The sequence below is a fragment of the Sitophilus oryzae genome, unplaced genomic scaffold (genome assembly GCF_002938485.1).
Source record: "Sitophilus oryzae breed Bouriz unplaced genomic scaffold, Soryzae_2.0 scaffold_1297_pilon_pilon, whole genome shotgun sequence".
NCBI lineage: Eukaryota > Metazoa > Arthropoda > Insecta > Coleoptera > Curculionidae > Sitophilus > Sitophilus oryzae.
The window spans coordinates 6,401,276-6,424,819 of record NW_022145945.1 but is presented as its reverse complement, the minus strand read 5'-3'; the positions used below and the strand labels follow the sequence as shown (position 1 = coordinate 6,424,819).

General features: G+C 32.9%; 1 protein-coding gene across 1 annotated transcript in view; it reads right to left on the bottom strand.

Annotated features, from left to right (window-relative positions):
* The window catches only part of LOC115874661 (head-specific guanylate cyclase), a 204,240-nt gene that overhangs the window by 105,823 nt on the left and 74,873 nt on the right, over positions 1 to 23,544 (bottom strand). Inside the window, exons 3-6 of the mRNA XM_030889880.1 lie at positions 13,912 to 13,988; positions 10,888 to 10,970; positions 9,686 to 9,856; positions 4,083 to 4,427 (exon numbers count right to left, since the gene is read on the bottom strand). Coding sequence (XP_030745740.1) covers positions 4,083 to 4,427; positions 9,686 to 9,856; positions 10,888 to 10,970; positions 13,912 to 13,988 — 676 coding nt within the window. The remainder of the gene's footprint in view (positions 1 to 4,082; positions 4,428 to 9,685; positions 9,857 to 10,887; positions 10,971 to 13,911; positions 13,989 to 23,544) is intronic.

Genomic DNA, 23,544 nt, shown 5'->3' with positions numbered 1-23,544 from the left:
TCGTACTTAGGGCATATTTTGAGAAATTAAAAATACCACGTCTTACAATTAATAGTTAAGGGTAAAATTGAAGGAAAAAGAGGTCTCGACAGGAAGAAACTATCTTGGTTGAGGAACATCAGAAATTGGACTAACCTAACTTTTGAAGAACTCATAAGAAAAGCCGAGAATCGTGAAGATTTTGCCAATGTGATCGCCAACCTCCATGAAAGAGACAGCACGTAAAGAAGAAGAAGAACCAAGAGAGAGCGTAAGAAAATAGAGTGGATACGACAAAACCATAAGTAAGAGATGTCCACAGAGTCAAATCTCTCAAATGGCAATGGACAAGACACCTGACAAGAACAACAGACAACAGATAAACCACAAAAATTATAGCATGTTACCCACGAGGAATTGAGAGACGAGGAATTCAAACCCCTGTATGTAAAATTGTCGAAATTTCTAAAACCATGTAATTTTTAATAACATTTTATAATTAAAAAATTGACCAAAAATATTGAATGGGTTCTCAATAAGCTCAAAATGTTTTAATTAAGTTTTAAATAAAATATGAGACAGCCATTATTTCATGCCATTATTTTTCACGACTTAACTGTTAGAGATAATGTTACTGTTATATTTTACTGTGTAATACTGCAATAATTCAATGCAAAATTGCATGGCTTTGATAGTCATTAAAACAGTTTTAAAGTCGATGCATAAAAGCAATATTGTGTATCAGAAAAATGGTTGATTTAACAGAAATAGCCTAGCAGATGATTGGTTGATTGCGTAACATACGGACACATAATTTTATAAATATGTCTTAAGCTGGCATCCACATTGCTTGTAATCCTGCTCGCGCTCTTGCTTCTGATTGTGCTTGCGTTGCTTGCGCTTCCTGTTTATCGTGTTGCTCAAGATCTTTCGGCACGCAAGCAACGGCGTCCACATTGTAATGTAGTGCTTGCGTTCGTGCTGTTCGGACATGGATGATACCGAAGTATTTCTAATAGCGGCTGCTAGTGCGATCATTATTGCAAAATGATGGAGACAAAGAGAAAAAAGTAGATGCTGGATGTCTAATACTTTCAAAATTCTATCCCAGCGCTGTGAAAGTAAACATTTACGCGATTTACAGACAAAATGTTTTTTTAATATTTTTTATCGCATGTCCGCTACTGATTTTGAAAGACTTATTAACTTAGTTGGCCCCCGTATAGAAAGGAAAAATACAACGTTTAGGAAGTGTATTCCGGTTAAAGAAAGAGTTAAATAAAGATTGGCCATGACATTAAGATTCTTTGCAACTAGAGACTCACATACCGGTTTGGGTTATTTATTCAAAGTTTCCAAGCAAATCATTTCAAAAATAATACCAAGCGTATGCCAAAAATATAAATAAAGTTCTCAAAGATCAGATTAAGATAAGTAGGCAATATAAATATAGAGTTATATTTTATTAAAGGTATACCTATTTAATGTTATTAATCCAAGAACTAAACACAAATTTGTAAATCTGGAAAAAAAGAAAAATTATGGTAGTATCATCATACTGCAGTAAATACCGAATTCTATGAATTAAACCAAACTAAAAACTAAACAAATAACGCAGAGCTCTCACATCAGAACACGCTCGAGCGCTTCGAACCGCTTTAAAGTATGCTCGCATGGCTCCGAAGCGTCTCTTTGATGTACCGCGAGAGAATCGAAGCAGGCATTTTATGTGATCGCAAGCATGTGGAGCACCACGAACGTCGCGAGCGCCGCAAACATCTCGCTTCGACTGTTTGCCATGTTTTTCCTATTTCACGTGTTCGTTCGGCCTGCTCGCGAGCAATGTGAACGCAGCTTTAAACGAAAATTTTTAGATGCTTTTTATACTGCTAGACTAGATGCTTTTGTAACGTTGAATATTTTTTCACCGCCAATAGCTGTCATTCGGTATATACTTTTTACGATACAAAGTCAACATCAAATGTGTTTCGTTTTGCAATTTTCTATTGTGGGAGCAAAACAATGTAAATACAGAGTTGTTGAGTAAGGGTTGTTGTGCATAAGCCCTCGCGGCCGCAATAGAGAGTCCCACCTGGGACCCACTCTTAGTAAATACAAATACAAAGGTTGTTGTTAAAAAACAAATCCTTTTGAGGCACAACTTAGGCCTTTCAGTTAGGCTAAAACCTGATTCAGCATTTTTAGGAATAAAGAGAGAGAATGGGTATAAAAGTTTTAAAAAAGAATGTTTATATCTGTTGTATCGTACAATACTTGGTATTTTTTGACTACTTATAATAAACTGAATATAACAAGTTAACAAAATTAATTGAAAGGCATCTTGTACGTTTCCATTTTTACTTTTACATTTCTCAGTTTTTACGCTGTAAAAATTAAATAAAATCATATGTAAAACTTGGGAAATAAGTTGGTTGTAATAATGGTTTTATAATTCGGAAACTCTCTATTTATTTATCTAGCAATGCTAGAACACTCTATTAATTTGATAGTCGATTAGAGAAAATAGTATGATTCACTGGCAAGCGATGTAAATATTTGTAATCAGGTAAAAATGTGATGTAAGAAGAGGCTTAGCTTGCTAGGTCAGTCAGTAGTAGACGGGACGGCCGGGTGTAAAGTAGTGTTGTGTTGTGTTTTGTCACAGAGCTGACATTTGGAGGTTGCGAGTCTTATGACTAAGGTTAGGTTAGGTTAGGTATAAAGGATTAGGATATACTATACTATAGGATATATATATACTATTTGGATACGAGTCTTATTGACTATTAGGATACGAGTCTTATTGACTATTTGGTTACGAGTCTTATTGACTATTTGGATACGAGTCTTATTGACTATTTGGTTATACGAGTCTTATTGACTATTTGGTTACGAGTCTTATTGACTATTAGGAAACGAGTCTTATTGACTATTTGGTTACGGGTCTTATTTACTATTTGGATACGAGTCTTATTGACTATTTGGTTACGAGTATTATTGACTATTTGGTTACGAGTCTTATTGACTATTTGGATACGAGTCTTATTGACTATTTGGTTACGAGTCTTATTGCCTATTTGGATACGAGTCTTATTGACTATTAGGTTACGAGTCTTATTGACTATTAGGATACGAGACTATTAGGGATGCGAATCTATTTAGCTGCAGATTTGCGTCCGGGGAAACCTATATTTATTTCAGGTGACACCAACTAGTTGTTGAAGATTAACCAATAGATCCGAATAATGTTTGAATTAGATGGAACATAATGAATGGGATATGTTCAATAGAATACCAGTGGCTAAGGGGCGGAGTTCCCCCGGGTGAGTTTTACTATTTAACTATCAATTTTATCCAGATCAGTAAATGTTTGTTTTGTTATTTTCATGTACAATGAGAGCCTGCTTGCCAATGACCAACTAAATGGATATTTGAGGTGAATTTGCATTGTGAGACCCGGTTGAGTAAGTTCCAGAAATAAGCGATTTTACACATAACAGTTTTTATCTAAAATCATAACAATAGTATTATAGTAATATTACGATTATGAAAATTATTATTTAAGCCCCAATTAACAAACAAAATATAATTATACTCATTAGTTTCAGTTAGTTTATAAATACAGGAACGCTGTTATCGGGTTTTAATTATATACTCTTTAATAGACCGATTTTATCAGAAACGATAATGATGTTTCCAAAAAATAAAAAAATATATAATAATTTACGTGAAACAAAGCCAATTTGCATTAATAATGAAAAAACAGTGATTAGTTTGTGAATAATGATCTATTTTTCGAAATACTCTACCTGTAAATTTTATTTTTTTATATTTTAACCAGTTTAACGTAACAAAATATTGAGCTATAGAGCATTACGGGTACAGTTATTTTAAGACTAGCTTAAATAAATAACGTGTATCGTTGCAACTATTATGCCGAGAGCCCATTAGCCAACACGCCACGCCACGCCACGCCACACTATGTCACCCCACGTCATGAAGATCTGTGCGTATGTTTTTCAATTTAATTAGTATATAATACTTAATCAAAACAACCATTACTAAATAAAACGGGTTGTTTTTAAGTTAAAATTTAGACTTACCTATAACAAAATGCCACGGAAAAGCTCGACAAAACGTAGGTATACTCATAGGTATGTTGCCTGGAAGTAAACCGGCAAAACCATTAGGCGTTTTTGGACAGTGGGGCGTTCCAATCTGGTTGGCTACGTCTAAATATCGGATGTGGTATTTGAACTGCCCCTTGGCATCAAGCTCGCGTATCATGGTCACTTCAACGCGCGTGTAGTACAATGTCTTGGCGATGGACTTCAGACTACCCACCAGTAAGTGACCGACGGCTGGTCGGTCTGTCGTAAAATCGAGATAGAGGTCCATGTCGCTGGTCGCGTTGCAGACGAAGGCTGCTTCTGTTTCGGGAGATTCTCCTGAAAATAATTACACAATGACAATAATTTCTAATAAAAAAAAAAATTTTTTACTTATAAATATTGTTTCCGCAGGCTTTGGGGTTAATACTTTCCGAGATGCAGCCGAGAGCTATTCTTAGTAGGACACCCTGTACAGTGTGGGCCAAATTGGATGATTTTAAAGGGAAAGATCCTTTTCTATAGGAGATAATCGCTGTAACTTTTTTGTTATGGAAAATTTTGTATTTTTATAAAAACATTTCGTGCTTTGGAAATGTTTTTATATAACTTTTTACGTAGAATTTAATGGTTTAAGTATATTTTTTTAAATTAATAATTTAAGAATTATCAACAAAAAAAAATGATTTTAAATTATTTTTTTTATTAAGAATTTAAAATTACTTTTCCAAAAATATAGCATTCTTGATATTTTGCTCGTTTCCTCTTCGAGAGAAATTTTGAAAATTCGCTCACTTTGAATAAGTAGGTTTTGAATGGCTGTAATGCAAAAAAATTCTAGCTGTGAGAAGCAATTAAAACGAAAATAATATTTGCAATGAGAGATGCAGAACTTTATAACAATTTAAACTATATTTAAAAACATCAAAACACATTTCAGGTAATATCAATAAAAATAAATAGCAAACTAAGATATAGAATTTTGCTACAATGTCGACCATCTTCTGTTATGGACTGACGGTACTGTTTTTGAACATTTCTCGTAGAATTCATTAACTCAGTGGGGGTGAAAGATACCCTCGCATAACCGCTAAGTACTTCTAATTCTTGTCTAGGTTATACGGGCAATTTAAAAATAAGAACCTTTATTCTTCCGCAAAAATAAAGAGGCACTAAGTCCGGCGGCCTCGACGGCCAACAGCTGGGATCTTGGTTAGCTGTTCAGTTATTCTCGAAATTGGATGCAAAAATTTATGTGTTTTCGAGTTCCATTAGGGGCAGATCAATCAATAAGAGGTCCAAAGCCTACTAGTTAAAAGCGGCGACTTTTTAAACATAGTGTAACAAAATATCAAGTGTACTATATTTTTGAAAAAGTACCTAATTTTAAGTTCCTTTCAGATAATTAAATATCAACAAGGTGTCCCAAATAAAAAATAATTTTTCTGATGATAACTCGTGAATTATTAATTTAAAAAAAAATTATACTTAAATCATTAAATTCTAAGAAAAAAGGTGCTTTGGAAATGTTTTCATAATAATACCAAATTTTCCATAGCAAAAAAGTTACCTAACCTAACTCCGAAACGATGACAGTTATCGATGTGCAGTTTTGACCATCATGTTTTTGATATAAACTGATCTCCAGACACCGATATTAATTTTCGTCTATCTCCTATAGAAGATGGTGTTTCTCTTTAAAAGCATCCAATTTGACCCACCCTGTACATGTCTATTTTATAGGCATTTCTGTTACCGTATCGTTTTTTTACCTTACGTTTAGGAATTTCAGGCGTAAATAATTTATGCGACAGAACTGTTCACACAGCGTTGCATATCGAGAAAATCTTCTTTGTTCCATTTCAGATTCGGAATGCGCGATAGCTTTATTCTTCTTCTTTTTCGTTTTATCGTGCAGCAGCGTTTCCTTAGCGCAATAGTTATCGGCCTAGATTAAAATTGCAAATATCGTAACAGGAGAACCTTTCGTGCAGCAGCTCGCTTTCAAATTGAGTAAGAAATGCAGTCCGCTGTCTTTTACGATTAATCTTTCAAATACTGGAAGCTCAGGAAATGGATTTATAATAATATATTATAAAAATATAATTTTAATATGTGGCTCACCTCTATAACTTTTTTATTTTTGCAGATAAATAATCGATATTTGGTATGTTAGTATATCACATAAATTAGGATTGATTGACGTATTCAGTTGATTTTGGTCACTTCCTATTTCACCGGAAATTACTACACCTTTTGATTTTTAAATGGCACCTTCGGTATATTTCTACTTTATGCAATTTAAAAATGATACTCATACTAATAGAATGACATATCATATGTCAACTTTTGACATTTTTGCTAAAAAAAAATTCGTATTTTAGTGCCACAGCTGTGTTAAACACACTAATTTTTAATCAAGGAGCCTTGGAAAAATAGTTTTGATCGTCTAATGTCTTTCGTGTCTTGTCCAGGCCGGTTAAAAGATGCCCAAATCGTATTTTTAATTATATCTCATTTTTTTTCAAATGGAACAAGGGTGGCACATTAGCATATTTGGAAAAAGTATTTTTTTGCGAATAATTTGATACCACACACTTGGTATTTTTAGTCAAATTGTCGTCATGAAGAGCATGTTACAATTTCAAATAAACCATATGCGAAAATGTCAAAATTTGACATATGATAACATATGTCATTCTATGCAGAGTGTCATTTTCTATCAAATAAAGTTTGTATACAAACATACCAAGCCTCGTTTTTTTATTTAAAAAAATAAAAAAGTTAGAGGGTGAGCCACTTTTCAGACGCACCCGGTATAAAGATTTGATATAAAGATTAGGACAAATCTTTTGAGAATTAAGACTTAGAATTACGATCTAGATCGAATCTTTGCGAATCGACAGAAGAAAAATCGCAAGCTAAAAAATCGACCTTAGTTAGAATCGATCTTTTATTCTAATTCAATTTTAGACTCTGATTTTCCGTTTTTGATATAAATTAAAAATATATATTTCTATTTTTTTACACACAGACACAAAACAAAATAAAGTATAATTCTAAATAATACAACAGGAAGCTAAATTACTTTAGGTATCAGCGCATAAAATAAAATTCTAAATAAATAAACTGTAAAATGACTTTAAATTGATAACTTTATTAAAGGATAGAAATACACAGCGTGCTTTGACTGGCGTAATAGAGAACGTTGCGTCCGAGCGCCATTCAACGTCCTGAATCTTCGATATCTTCTGAAATTGAGAATAAAATTCGGGTTTCATGATCTAAAATTCGATCTCGGTCTAAAAGAATCGATACTATAAAAAATCGGTTTTGGATTCATCGATTTAAAAAATTGGAAATCGCATGTCAAAAGATCGCTTTTATGAAGAATCGATTTAAATCGAACGTCCCTACTACCAAACCTACAATCCGATAGTCGACAATATAATCCGATCATGTAAACAACCTCATAAGAACACCGTCGATAAAACCGTATGACGTTTTTTTTATCGAATCACCCTTACGAATTGCAGTGACAAAATCGATCGCACAACACGGTCGTATCCTGAAAAATTTTCGTATACGGCACATAATATCCGTCCTCTCAATAGCTGCATTCAAATACTATGTGCTATTGTAGCATTTCGATATTATCGATTGAACAAAACAATCGAAGCGGTACCGTGTGAAGGTTCAGTACGTTGTTAGTGACAGTGTTGCCAGAACTACTGATTAATCCGCAGATTTACGGATTTTTAGTACAGTACTTTAATAATACGGATTTTCTAGCATTAAGCAATTTAATATAATATTATATGATTAAACCAAGAACGGCCCGGTGTCAGATTTGGCTTGGAAATGAAGATTGCTGTTATTTCCTATGTAAAATATTATGGTAAATGTCAATAATCGTCATTTCCAAGCCAACTAAACGACTTTCTTCGATCATACGACATATTCAGTACCTACCTATAAAAGAATTTTTATTTTTGTTGTTTATTCTATGTATATTTAACACGAATAAATTTCCAATGCATAGACGCGGATCTTTCATTCAAAGATATTTTCGTCAAACGCATTACAGATATTACCCATTTTAATATGGCACCACTGTTGCTTTCAGATCCACACATTACCCCCTCCACTCAAGGCCAATCAACATGATATGGGCAAGGCAAATATGGCGGCGAAGGCTGTTGTTTACCTTTAACCATCGTTCCGTTTGCATACAAGAAATAATTAATTATCTCTAGTTTGTTGTGCTTCTGCAACATGTTTGTTTAGTTCTTAGTGTTCAAGTGTGATCAGAAAATTGTGATAAAATAAGAGTGTAATAAAAATCCAAACCAGACATTCCACATAGGGAACTTCAAACTTTTGCGCTTGTCGTACCTACTCCTGTATTATTAATTATTTTAAGGTAAGAACTAGAAGTATTTATCAAGATATTACACCTAAATTAGTAAAAAGCCTTCACCGCCAGTCTGCATAGTACTTTATAATGGTTGCTTACAATAATCAAAAGATAGGTTAACATTTTATTGTAGCATGCCTTTTATATGCTCTGTTCCAAATTGTCACGGGAATTATAGAGGGGGTCCCAAGGTTTCTGCTTTTATATTCCCCAAAAATGAGGAGCTTCGTAAAAAATGGTTGACAGCTATTAAAAGAGATTTCACTCCTACTAGTAGTTCTCGGGTAAGAAGTGCACTAAATATGCCTCAAAAAGGCCATCAAACATCAAACTATTAAATCCATCTTGTTCAGAATATCTAATGTTTTATTGAAGAACTATGCAAAAACAGGAATGACGTCTTTACCACAAAGACAATGCCCTATGTAAAGAGAAAGAGTAAAGAAAACTAAGCTAAGCGTAAGTTTTACTTACGAACCCCCAAAATGGCATTTAGTTTTTTTTGTATATAAAATCTTGAAACACATATTATATTTTTTAGTTATCCTCACCTATTATAGTTTAAATTTATTCCCATTTGTGTAATGCTGCAAAACAATGAAAAAATATTCCATATTTTTTTATCCAAGCCAGTGTTGTTTATAATTCCAAGAGCATTTACCAAGGCTTTTACTAAGACAAGTAACTTCCTATACTGTCCATAATAGTATATATTTATCAAACGTTCAGTAAATTCTAAACTATGGTAGGTTTTATTTATTTAGCTTATGGCATTTATCAAACACACAAACAAAATAACTATGGTAAGTAAGTGTTTGCAATTGAATATATAGTTTATACTGCTATTTTCTGTCATATATTTCTGGTTATTTCTTCTCCGATGATTTTGAACACCCTATATATGCTACCTCAAGTTTGAATATTTTAACGCTACCTATTTTCTGAGAAAGCAGACCTTTTGATTGGTGTCTTCACCGTACAGCACTTGAGACGTAAGGGGAAATCAAATCAGGCTTGTCACGAATTCGCCCCTTAAGTAGCGTATCTTCCCAATTCTTTCAATCAACGGTTGTACGTTTATATTTCACCGAAATATTAAATCTTGTAAATATTTTTGACTTTAAATTTAGTTACCTTTTCTGAAATGGATTGAGTCGTGTATATTAATTTTATTACCTACCTGCATTTATATCCTCTTTGTATTTTAGGACATCGTAAACTCCATCCAAAGTGGTTAAAAATTCCTTCAAATCACCACCCAGGCATTTAAATGCCCTTTCCATGCCTTCGGTACAACATATGTTTATTAGTTCTTGTCCCAGCTTGTCAAAAAAATCGAATTCATTGGCGTCTGAAAAGAAATTTTCACCAAGTGAGTATGGTAGTCATTAAGGATGGCCCGATTAATGTGTGTTTCGATTAAAGAGGGCGTTATATATTATACAGGGCGTTAAGAAACTAGTGTATTTAACTTCGGCCGTACATAATAATAAAACAAAAAATTCTTATGAATATATCTCCTAAAATACTTCTCGAAGAAGTTACAGTCGTCAAAAGGTTAAATAAAAATAATATATTTTGTTTTTTTGACAATATAATGCTATTTTTTTACTTAAGTCTTTTTTTCACTTAAATCTTTTTTTTACTTAAATCATGATAATCTGCAAGTTAAATCAGTGAAATGACTTAAATCAGTATTATTTCTCTCCAAGTCAAGACAACCAGAATTCAATTAAAATATTTATATATTAACTGTTAATATTAATTTTCTTGTATTACCCATTACCGATTTTTTATTATCTATATTAATTTATTGTAGATTCAGATTAGAATAAAATATTATATTAACAACTACAATAAACAATAAAAAAATAAACGCATCAAGGACCTAAAAACACAAATATAAAAACATCAACAACTTAAATAAAATTAAATTTCATGGTACTTTGTACACGTTGTCCCATTTTTTTGTGTTTCTCGTTTATGAGCAGCGGTACAAAGATGCGGTTTTCACAATTGCTACTTTTTTATGAAACTAAAGGTAAAGTAAACACATATTTGATGCCGCTGTTAAAAAGTTATGATAAAAATATATGAAAAAAAGGATATATCTTTTCTAAAAAGATTTAAATCTTTTAATAGACATAAATATTTTTTAATGACTTAAATCTTTTTCTATTTCGGAATAAAGACTTAAATCACAAGTCATTTTGAAAATGACTTCAAATGACTTAAATTTTAAGTCTTAAGTCAGCTTTTGAAGTATGACTTAAAATCAAATAATCATTTAAGTCATTAAAATTATTTAAGTCAAAAAAAGACTTAAGTTTTCTGTAAGCTTGCAGCTCCGGTCGTAATATAAAAATAAATTAAGAAATTTACCTTCATCTTTAGAGAGGATATCAAAAACATCATCCAGAAGTTCATAATGTCTGCAATTGGATATATTTTCCGGTATCTTGTCCCTATAAAAATAGATTACATCAAAAATAATGTACTACAAAATTGGAATTGAATACGTCAATTCAAATTTCGTAGTATTAACCAATTGAAACAACTGAATACGTCATCAATCTTACTTTATATGTCACATAGACTCACGAAAAACGGGTACCTTAAATTCTGATGTATTTTAGAGTTTAATATATTTTTAACTTATTTTTTTTAATTATATCATCTAGGTACGTCTTTTCTGGATAGTTTGTTTTTTGATTCATCTCAATAGCTTTATTTTTGTTTGAGATATTCGCTTTTGAATAAGACAGTAACAGTTTAGAGCAATTTTAGCATTGATTTTTGGTCCTCATCAGCACACTTATAAAATAGTGTTTATTGTTTTTGAAATGCCACTGTCATTGAAAAGTCATATTATTATTGTTTATTTTTAAGTATCGGCTATTGCTGCTTTAATTGATCATGGCATGGTAGTTACAAAAAACAAGGTATGATAGATAGTAGTGTTGCACAAGAGTCTTGAAAAAGTCTTGTAAAACAAAGACTCTTGCAAGAAATTCAAGATAAGACTTTCAAAATTTCTTGTCTTGAATTTCAAGACAAGACAAGACTTTAATATGCAAGAAATTTCAAGAGTCTTGCAAGATTTCTTGAATTCAAGATTTCTTGAAAGTTAGAAATGATACATTTTTTTAAGTGATAATTAAGTCTTTGCGCAAGTTATGCCGGGTTTATACAACATTTACGTAGTCGTAATCACAATCATAGTCATCATAAAAGTTAAACTATCCACTTCTTATAAACCTTTTGACATCTACCATGAACTTTGCCTTTAATTATGTTACCCAACTTCACTGATATAAAAATTATGATTATGAAAATGTTATAAACGCACATTAAAATTGCGTTGTGATTATGTCGATTAAGACTGTGCTTATGATTACGACTTATGCAAATGTTGTATAAACCCGGCATTAATATTGACCAGTGTTCCTTTTTTTTCTATCATAACCAGTGTTTTAGAGTTGAGAATGAAATAAAATAAATTCGAGGCAACAAACCGTATATTGGTAATTGGTATTATACACAAAATTATATTGCTATAATGGTATTATAAAAAAAAAACTAGCGGTAGTTGAAACTAATGGTGGGTTTGTGGAGCACGCTATTTGCACTATTTGGTACTACATTTCATGCACGTAATTGCTCCGCGAACAAAAAGTAGTATCAATTAGCGCAAATAGTACACTCTAGCATGACCTTTTCGTACACCCTGTGTCCAAACTTTTCCAACCAATCTTCCATAATAAAAAAATAAAATATATACCATACAAAATAAAAGTAACAAATCCTGTTTGGTCAAAGGGGCGAGTTGACGTAGTTCGTTTGCGGTCCGTTAAGATTTTTTTTGCTAAAATTAGCACAGTTGTTGTTCATTTTTCCGTATTACATTTTATATACGACGCTTTCTATGAAATAAAATATAGACATATTATTATTCAAGTCAAATCATCGAGCTTGACATTTGAAAAATTATTTTAACGTTTATTATATGTCATCTGTTTGACATTTTGAAGTTGGCACACGGAGCTTGCCGACCAATAGTGCCGTTTATCACCTGTGATATAGCGACCAACCTGCGCAATATCATACCTTGTTTTCTTTGTATCTTGTGATCATGGTAGAAATCAACTTTTGGACTTAAAAACCATATCTGCTAGAGTAACTGCCGAACAGACAATAATAATATGATTTTTCAAAGACAGTGACATTATATAAATCATAAATACTATTTTATAGGTCTATTGACTAGGACCACAAGCAAGGGCATGTTTTGTTTTCCTTCGTATACTTGCCAATATAGTTTCATTTTTAATTTAGAAAGAGATACTAAATGTCAACTAATTTAGCTACCAATTGCTTAAAAAAAATTATCAAGGGTACCATCCATATCACCGTACCATTCATTATCTATACAACACAAGACGCTATATTATTATTAACATTTTTTCCGATTTAGTTGAAATTTTGAATGCGCGTATATAAGTAATTTAAAAAAAATGAAGAAACACATAATTAAAAATTGTATTAATCATAAATATGTAAAAAGTAAAAATAAATATGTAAAAATTAAAAAAAAACGATTAAATAAAAGTCGCCTTGACTAGGAAGGATTCGAGCCTGCCTTACTACGGCTCCAACGTCAAAGCAGCGTAAAGTACTAACGCTTTAAACACGCGGCCACCGAGGACTTGAAAGATTCTATAAAAAAATCTTACTTAAAAGATAATGTTTAGTGACATTACTTTTTTATTTATAAACGTTTATTTAATTCTGTTTTTAGTATTTGTTCTTATAGCAGCAACATATATATGTCGCACCCACTTAGTGTAATTGTCCGTTACATGAAATGGATATCCACTTCGCGAACTGAAACCAACCAGTTCGCGAACCTAACATAACCTAACCTAACCAGTTCGCGAAGTGGATATCCATTTCATGAAACGGACAATTACACTTTGTGGGTGCGACATATACATTATCTGTAAAAATTTCTGTCTGGCTGTCTAGCTATAACGGTTCATAAGATAGACCTTTGTGACAGACGGACCGACGGACGGAAGGACAGCGAAATCTTAGTAATAGGGTTTCCGTTTTTACCCATTGGGTACGGAACCATAAAAATCGTCAAAATCGGTCCATTAGAACACATTATATAAAACTTTAAAACACGCGAAAATTTTAAGGTGTCCGTTTTTCGTGCCGGTGAGTGTACTAACGTATTAAATCTGTTTTTATCTTTAAAAATAAAAAAGAATTGTAGGAATGAGCGACTTTTGAGAACCACCCGGTATAATTTATCACGACAGTACAACTATTCTTTTATTCTTCTATTTTTAGTAAAAAAGAAACAAATTCTCTTATGTATTTCTAATGTAACAGTTTACTTACAGGCAAGAATACTTCAGAGGGTCTCTTTTCCGTTCCTCCAGGACTACATTCCTCACTGCCTGTTGGACGATATCGTTCTGTAACAAAAATAAAACGTTGGTTAGAGAAATAGATTCTCTCTTCCTACTTTGATTCGTCACTTTGATTTATTTTCTCTCATTCTTAAAAGCAACGGTCTTTTGATTCAACAAAATTCGTGCTTGTTAGACGATACGTTTTAAAGCCATTTGAAATATTTCTTTTTATTTTAGTATAACAACCAGGGTCGTTCAAAGTTGAAGAGATAATATTTTGGTCAACTGTATAACAAACAATTTAAATGAAATAAAGGAACCGACGTTGTGTTAAAAACATTTTTATTGTAACTTATTTCGGATGCACTAGACAGAAGCGATATTTGGGAAATTTGAGGAAAATAAATGATGTCAATCAAAGGCTAAATTTGTAAATAGCCCTACTGATTTTATTAAATGAAATGAAAGGACTGCCGTACTCTGCCTGGATTTCACAAGTAAAAGAGTATGGCAGAGAAAACCTTGATCGCTGTTCAGCTGGCATCTGTGGAGCCGTCTCAGATACTCGCTTTTGTCAAAGCCCTTTGACTGTATGATGAGTTATAACTCATGATAACTCATGAAAGGGAAACACACAATAGATCTGTTAGGTCGCGGTGATTAACCAACCTCCTAAACATTCTATATTACTAATCACTATTTAAATTATTGTTTATTTTGAAATCTTATACCCTTTTACAGTATCATGATATTACTAATGTACCAGACACCTCATTAAAAAGCATCTGAAATACAAGTTACAAGATACTTCTTCTAAGCAAAGTATTCATATAAAGTTACAAAATCCTTTTTCAAAAGGTATTTGAAATACTAAATATAAAATATCTATTTTCTAAGTTATCTATATTAAAATAAACTATTTTTTGAAAGAAAAAATTTTTTCGTCATTTAGCTTACTACATTAATAACAATTATGAACAAGAATTGTGTAAATCTAAGGGTGTCTTTATTACTTATTGCATTGCTATTTATTACCTACTTATTGCCAGCTACTTGCAACAGAGGAATCAGGGTCCCCTAAAAAGATATAATAAGATTGGTCGTTTGTCATTCGACCAATTTAATTATATCTTTTTTAATTAATTCAAATTTTGTTTGTTTAAAGTAATATTATATACCTAGTATAGTTAGTTTAAAGTAATAATAAATATTGAATAATAAAAATATTTTTATTTTAACTTATTTCGGATGCACTAGACAGAAGCGATATTTGGGAAATTTGAGGAAAATAGATTATGTCAATCAAAGGCTAAATTTGTAAATAGCCCTACTGATTTTATTAAACGAAATGAAAGGAGTGCCGTACTCTGTCTGAAAATCACATGTAAAAGAGTACGGCATAGAAAACCTAGATCGCTATTCCAAAGAATCCAACTATGCTGTCCTGAACTTGAATAAAAGGGGAATAATAATAATAAAAATACTGTCCTCGTACTAAGGTTTGAAGTTTAACATACTTGAAACATCCGTAAATGAAGAGGTATTGTTAGTTAGCAAGTCCCCACCTGCAGGTACTGAGGTCCCTGGATTCGGGAGGCTACCCCAATAATAATTATCATACACGATGTAAAATGTCGTAATTAGAAAGACCCAGTGAGTGCTAACATCGATTAGTAAAAGTTTGTTTCAAATTTTTATTGAATGTGATTTATTAATTGATAATAACGATGAAACGTTTAAGAGATCCAGTAACTGGCGCCAATGGTCTCACTGACTGGCAGCCAGTGGAAGACAGGCGTGACAGTGATACTGGCGCCAGCTACTGGATACGTGTATAGAGATCCAGTAAATGGTGTCACTGTGTCACTGGTCTCACTGGCGTCACTGGCATCACTGGCCTCACTGGCGTCACTGGCGTCGCTGGCGTCAATGGCGTCACTGGCCTCACTGGCGTCACTGGCGACACTGGCGTCACTGGCATCACTGGCATCAATGACGTCACTGGTCTCACTGGGATCACTGGCGTCAATGGCATCACTGGCATTACTGGCCTCACTGGCGTCACTGGCGTCACGGGTATCACTGGCATCACTGGCGTCAATATGCCATATATGGTGCCAATATCTTTAGATTATGAGTTATACCATTCTTTGGTTTTGACTGCTCATTAGTGTGATATTCGGAAGGCACAGTGGGAAAATATTAGTACAAACAACAAGGCCCTTATTGTCACACTAAGTGAACCAAAAACATCGACACGAATGTATAGTAAACGACTGTCTCTATGTTTAATTTTAAACTAGAAATTATTCATAGTATAAATCGAATCCATTAAATGCATACACATGTTATATATTCTTAAATAGTAATATCATTAATATATAATATAATTAAATATCATAATATGGACCCAATATAATATCTGTATTAGGGATAATGAAATATCCGTTGATGAATAAAAAAACTCGTATTTATTATTTAACATTTTTTTATTAACATTAAACCTAAAATAGGTAGAACAAAATAAATATTCTAAAAATCACATTAATTTTAAACATTTTGATTTTTCTCTATATATCTAGTATTAATGAATGGTTTAAAGAAAAGCACCTATTTCATTCTTTAAAAAGAAATGAGTGCCAAAATCATTTAAAGAATATGTCTCAAAGATGTTGTCCTGACTGAAACACGTATAGTGCTCTCATAGTTCTTTTTCATACCGATTAAAAAAAATGAGAACTTTCTAAAATGAAAGACAACAGACAAATCTTATTACATGTTTTTAGAGGATTCTGATTCCTCTTCTCCGCAGCACCGCTATTTAGATACACTGCCATAAGTAATAAAGATAGCCTCAGATTTACACAATTCTTGTTCATAATTTTATTACTAATGTATATTAGTAATATATATATTAATCGGTTTAAAACGTTCTACGTCTTCCGATGCCATCTCTCCATGCCTGTCTGTCTCTCCATGCACCGTCTCCGAGAGATCTTTCCTCCATAAACGTGTCAATCCCTTCCTGCCAACTTCTTCTCGGTCTACCCGGTTTTCTTCTTCCTGCAGGTTTCCAGTTTATAATTTGCTTTGGGATTCTTATTTCTGCCATTCTTTGGACATGCCCGTACCATATGAGTTGACTGTTCTTTATGTCGTCCACTATCGTATGTTTAACTTCCCTAATCTCTCTTATGCGTTCATTAGTTATTCGCTCGAGTCTTGATTTGCCTGCTGATCTTCTCTGTACTGATTACTAATGTACTAAGCTAAATAACGAAAAAAATATTTCTTTAGAAAAGTAGTTTATTTTAATAAAAGTATTAAGAAAATAGGTATTTTATATCTAGTATTTTAAATACCTTTTCCAAAAGTATTTTGTAACATTATATAAATATTTTGCTTAGAAGTATCTTTAAAATCGTAAAAATACTTTAAATGGTGATTAGTAATGTAGAATGTTTAGGAGGGGGATCACCGCGACCTTACAGATCTACTGTGTGTTTCCCTTTATTGAGTTATAACGAGTTATAACTCATCATACAGTCACAGGGCTTTGACAAAAGCCAGTATCCAGTATCTGAGACGGCTCCACAGATGCCAGCTTTCCATCTCCGACATCAGCTGTACTAAAGTTTCTAGCACGAACGGTTGTCGTCTCGGCGCATTCAGTTATGAGGTGTTCTGATGTTTCCCCATTTTCCCCACAAAATTTGCATTTGCCGTGGTTTCTCAGCTTCAATCTAATGAGGTTCGTGGAGGAGACAGTGTCCTATTAGAAATCCCGTGACAATTCAAGGATTGTTCTTCGGCACGTAAGTTCTGAGAAATTATTGGGATTAGTAATAGTATTTTAATAATATTACGCGAGAATAAATGGATAAAAATAGCAAGTTTATAGGTTAAAATGTTCAGTAATGTTCTTAAACTCGTGTTTTGTACGCTGTAAATTTTGTAATTGCATGAGATTTCCCTTGGTAACCATTTGATTGATCGTTGTTTATTCTAAAAAAGATCTAAACTTTTGATTCCGAAGACGCTTTGGTTGAAATAAAGTAAAAGAATCTACCTTATTTCTCTTCGTAACCTCTTTCAGTTTTCGTTCGCTCTTATCTTAAAAGGTTTCTTGTGGTGTGGGCGGTGTCGTATATTATAACGACCAGAAGACCTATCTGCGTGCCATTCGCATATATATTTTATAAAGGCCCCGTCAGTTTGCAGCTTTTTCGCCTGCTTGCTTTGCTCGTCAGACAACAAACATTTTTGCAGTAGCAGAATGAGCATTTTCTACATTTCAAAAGAATTTAGGTGCATTTCTTTTGTCGGAAGTAAGATAAAATATTTTTATTTAAATATTTTTTTTGTTTTGTAGTATAACAATCCAGGATCGTTCAACAAAGTTGAAGAGGTAATAGTCTAAGAGCTAGCAACGTTTTCGAGAAAGTATTTTAAGAACGCTGGCTCTTTAATATATCTTTTGCTATGCTCTCTGGAACAGCGTGCGAGTCGTCTGACTGCCGATAGACGTAGCGTTCACTACTACACATTGAAAAACGATACTATTGGCAACCCAACATACAGCCTACCGAATTAGTTCTGAGTAATTTCGGATACTCTGTTGATCGTACTTGCCCTTGTCGGCGCAGAACTAGAGCATCTTTTTGACTATCGGAAGTCACCATTTTTGATTCAGATTTTGTGGCTTAGACATCGACCAACTTATCTGAAGTCATCCGAAAAAGTTTCAACTTTTTAATTATATTAACCTTTAGAATGTAGTCCTAATGGTTCCTGGCATTTGGGGAAGGAATCAATTTTAAGTTTTCATGGGTATTTTTGTGGTAAATTTGATCTTCATCACAATTTTATTCTTTTGGTTCAACCTTATCTCTTTACAGATTTTCTAAACGTGGTTTTGGTCGTCCTCCCATGAATTTAATTTTTGAGTAAACCCTCAGCATTGTGAGGTAAGTTCTAAAACTTCTAAAATGCATTTTGTGCATAAGTTGTGCCGTTTCCAGGGTTTTACCGTCAAGTTACATGGCGAGTTATATGTCGTGATTGGTGGTTTGAGGTACGAGAGCCTGTATCTATGATCCATGTTTGATTTCCACATGGCTGGTGGTATTGTAAGGGGCTGTTCGAGGCTGTGGTAGATTGGGGATGAGCTCCCACACCTAACGTCCACACACCATCTAGAAGGACGAGCCAAAGCCTAGAATTGCACCGGATAATCAGGTCAGATTGCATATATTATATTTTTATTAACTTATTTTAAATATATTTACTTACTGTTGATTAATTGCATAATCAATTATGTAATTATTAGATGTTTTTGAATTTCATTATTAAAATATATTTTTAATTTTAATTTTAAATATACAATTTATATATATATATATATATATATATATATATATATATATATATATATATATATATATATATATATATATATATATATATATATATATATATATATATATATATATATATATATATATATATATATATTAATATCTTGTCAAGTATTTTGTGATGGTGTCACTTGACATATTTAATTTAATTAACTTTTGATTGATTTACGGAATTATGTGCGCATACAACAAGGTTCATGGACTGCGTTAGTTTGAGGTACTTATTTAGCTTTATTTTGCGTAATTTAATATTAATAATGTCAATGATTTTTAATCTACAGATCAAGTGATACTATTTTTCTATGTCATACATTTAAATTTTGATTACTTATTATTCTTAAGTATTAATTCATTTTAAAAACCTAACTTAATCCGTCAATTACTGTCCTTATCTCATAATTTTTTAATTATAAATAAATTTAAGTTGGAGAAAGGAGATCTATTATTTCTGAGTGAATGTCCTGGCGCCAAATAATTATTGTTTTATTGATTAATTATAACACATAATAAAAAAAATAAAAAACGAACCTACGACTGCTCGCAAAGACGAAAAGCTGCCGTTTGCATTGTGTCAAGAAAACGTTACAAGAAGATCCTATATATTTATTTATTTGGTCCGTTAAATTCTAGTGTTGAATATAAATTGAACAAGTCTCCATAACACGGCGCGAAAACGTTCTGCCTATAAAGCGAGAAGTCCCAAGTTCAATACCGGCTCGGGGTAAACTCTTTTTTATTTTATTTTCGTTTATATGCTGATAGTATAGTAAGTATTAAATAGTTGTTTTTTTAATGACCAGAACTAATTAGTACTTTACTATCAGAATATAAACGAAAATAAAGTTTACCTTGAGCCAGTATTTAACTCGGGACTTCTCGCTTTATAGGCGGAACGTTCTCGCGCCGCGCTATGAAGACTTGTTCGGTTTATATTCTATATTAGAATTTAAAGGGCTAAATAAAAATATAGGAACTTCTTTCAATGCGGCAGTAGTGAACGCAACGTCTATCGGTAGCAAGATAGCCTGCCCGCTGTTCCAGAGAGCACAGTAAAAGATATATCAAAGAGCCAGTTTTCTTAAAATACTTGTTTTCCAGATGTTGCTAGCTCTCATACTATAATATTTTGGCCAACTGTATAACAAACAATTTAAATGAAATAAAGGAAGGTACGTTGCGCTAAAAATATTTTTTATTGTGATTACCTTGGCTGCGCCTCCACAGAAGCAATATTTTGGGAAATTTGAGGCGAATAGGTTATGTAAATCAAACGCTAAATTTGTAAATAATCTATTTTATTAAATGAAATGAAAGGAGTGCCGTACTATGCCTGGAATTCACAGGTAAAAGAGCACGGCAGAGAAAACCTTGATCACTATTCCAGAGAATCCAACTATGCTATTCTGAACTTTAATTAAAGAGAAATAATAATAATAAAAATACTGTATTCATACCAAGGTTTGAGATTTAATACATTCATAGAAAAAGAATACATAAAGAGGTTTTGTTAATTAGCAGGTACTGAGGTCCTTGGGATGCAGGAGGCTAATCAGGTAGAGTGGTTTGGCTGGTGGTTGGAGAAAGATATGGCTGGTGCCAATATCTTTAGACTATGAGTTATTCGATTTATTGGTTTGAACTGCTGACTTGTTTGTTAAAAAACTTGTTTGCAAATACCAAAATGTTGTGTAAGCAAAATAAATAAAGAAATAGAAGTCCGAAATTCTTTTAGTTTCATTATGTCTTAATTTTATGTACATACGACGCATATAGAATGTACACTGGTACGTACAGCTGGTTCCAATAAAATTGAATACGATATAAAACATATTTGTATTATTTCGGGCAGTATATTCTATGATACCAGTCCCCCATTTCTTTACTCATGTCATGCTGACATTCTGAAAAATTTATTTGCCACTTTGTCAAAAGCAAAGTTGTTCTATTCAATGTCACAATAACCTTAACATGTCAAAATACTTGACACATAAATATACACTGCTCAAATATTCGAAAAAATATGTAAAGAGTCGTATTCATTTTTTTTGGAACCAGCTGCACAGTACATGATACGCTTATAATGGTACTTTCGTGTACGTTTTTTGGACGTACATTATATACATAAGATGCAGATAGAATGTACACTGGCTGATTGGGCTCAGTGTACTCTACTAAACATATTTTTATGCAAACTAAGATATAGTAAAATCTAGTGCGGAAAAGAAATAAAGAAAAGTATATGAGTATTTTAAAAGGTCCAACTTGGACGCCACTTAGAAACTAAGGACCGTATTAATTACACAGTCAAGCCTGACTTTTAGTAGCGGTGACAAGACCGTTTAAACTGGTTTTTATTTTACTGGAGTTTAAGTAAGGGCTATATAAAAGTGATGAAAAATGAGATAACGAGGTCTAATGCAATTTTATCTCGGAAATACTTTTTGCTGAAATAGCAGTTTGCTGTGTCGTATCGATTTAGCAATTATCCTTTACAGGAAAGCTAAGTTCTAATTTTCCCATTTCCAAATAGCGCGGGTAAAAATAATATTGTTCCTTTTATTCTGAAAAATACTGTCAGTTATGTGTCGCAAGTTCAACCAATATCTAATTAGCTACAAAATTGTAATTGCGTTACTGGAATAAGTTTTTCTGTTAAAATTTGCTAAACAAACAATGTTTTTGATCTCTTTCAGCTGTTGGTAAAGGTGGATTTCTCGACTTCAGTCTAGGGTCACTTCAGGTGTGGATCTGATTGTCCCTGTAATCAGCCGCATGGTGCTCTTCAGCTGTCTGTCTATGAAATTTGTATGGTGGATGTTGAACTACACTGGTACACAATACTTTGCTACACTGAATACCAGATCAAGGGCAGAGATCTGAAGTGTTGCTCCTGCACCCCAAGAAGTACCAAAAAGTTTTTGTATGATGTGTTTCGTGTACTGATTTTACCTGCAACATTTTCTACAAGTGTCTTCGAAATGATAGTGTGCGGTCTAGAGTAATCCCCAGATATTTTGAATATTTGTGATCACACAGAATGGAAGAGGTGTTACCAAACTGCTTATTTCAGTATTAAGTATTAAGGTGAGATGTAGTTATTTTCTATTACTTACAAAAAAGCTAATTATCATTTTTTACGTAGAATTAGTAGTTTTCGAGATATTCTGTCTCGAAGAAACTTCTATCTTTTAAAGAGTAGTTTTAGGGGGGAAATTGTATCAACGTGCTCGGACAGCTTTGGATGAAAAAATGGTCCCAAATGGCCCAAAAATCAGTTTTCCGGAAGTTTCTGCCAAAATATGCAATTTACAAAATTTTTCTTGGAATAGAGAATGAAGATTAGGTAATTACGATTGACACTAAATCATAAAAATGAAAATAATAATATCTAGGATAATCTTAGTTCGAGGGGTAGACAACCATAATAGTATTTTGAAGAGATATGAATTCCCCATTGGATATGAAAGTAATATACTGGGTGTTTCATTTAAAATAAAAAAGTAATTTGCTTTTAAAGGTGGCCAATGTTCAATATTAATTTTGTCTCACCCTGTATAACTTTTTGGATCAAGTTTTAATTTAATTTAAAATACAGTCGTTATTTTAACTATATATTGGGCTATACCGGGTAAATTCCATTTTAGCTAGCTTTTATTGAATTAAAAATTGTTCTTCATTTTTAGAAAATGTTAAATATGTCAAAAACCTTACATTTTAGTCATATACTTCTCTAATGAAACTCACTTTTATTTTTCACCTAGAATCCGAAAATCAGTTAATATGGGCCGAAGAAGTTTCTGAGGGCTTATGATCAAGAAAAATCACAGATCTTCCTGGGTTTAAGTAAGAACAATCTTCGGATTGTCACGGGGTTTTTAACGGGACACTGTCTCCTCAATGAACACCTCAGTAGATTGAAACTAAGAAGAAACGGCGAATGCAGATTCTGTGGGGAAGATGGGGAAACACCAGTACACCTCATCACTGAGTGCGCCGAGACGACAACCATTCGTGCCATGAATTTTGGTACGACTGATATTGGAGATGGAGAACTACCCTCTATAAAACCGTCCCAGATACTGGCTTTTGTCAAAGCCCTGGAACTGTATGATGAGTTATGACTCAAGAAAGGGGGACACAATGGATCTGTAAGGTCGCAGTGATTAACCCCCCTCCCACTCATTCTAATTCTAATTCTAATA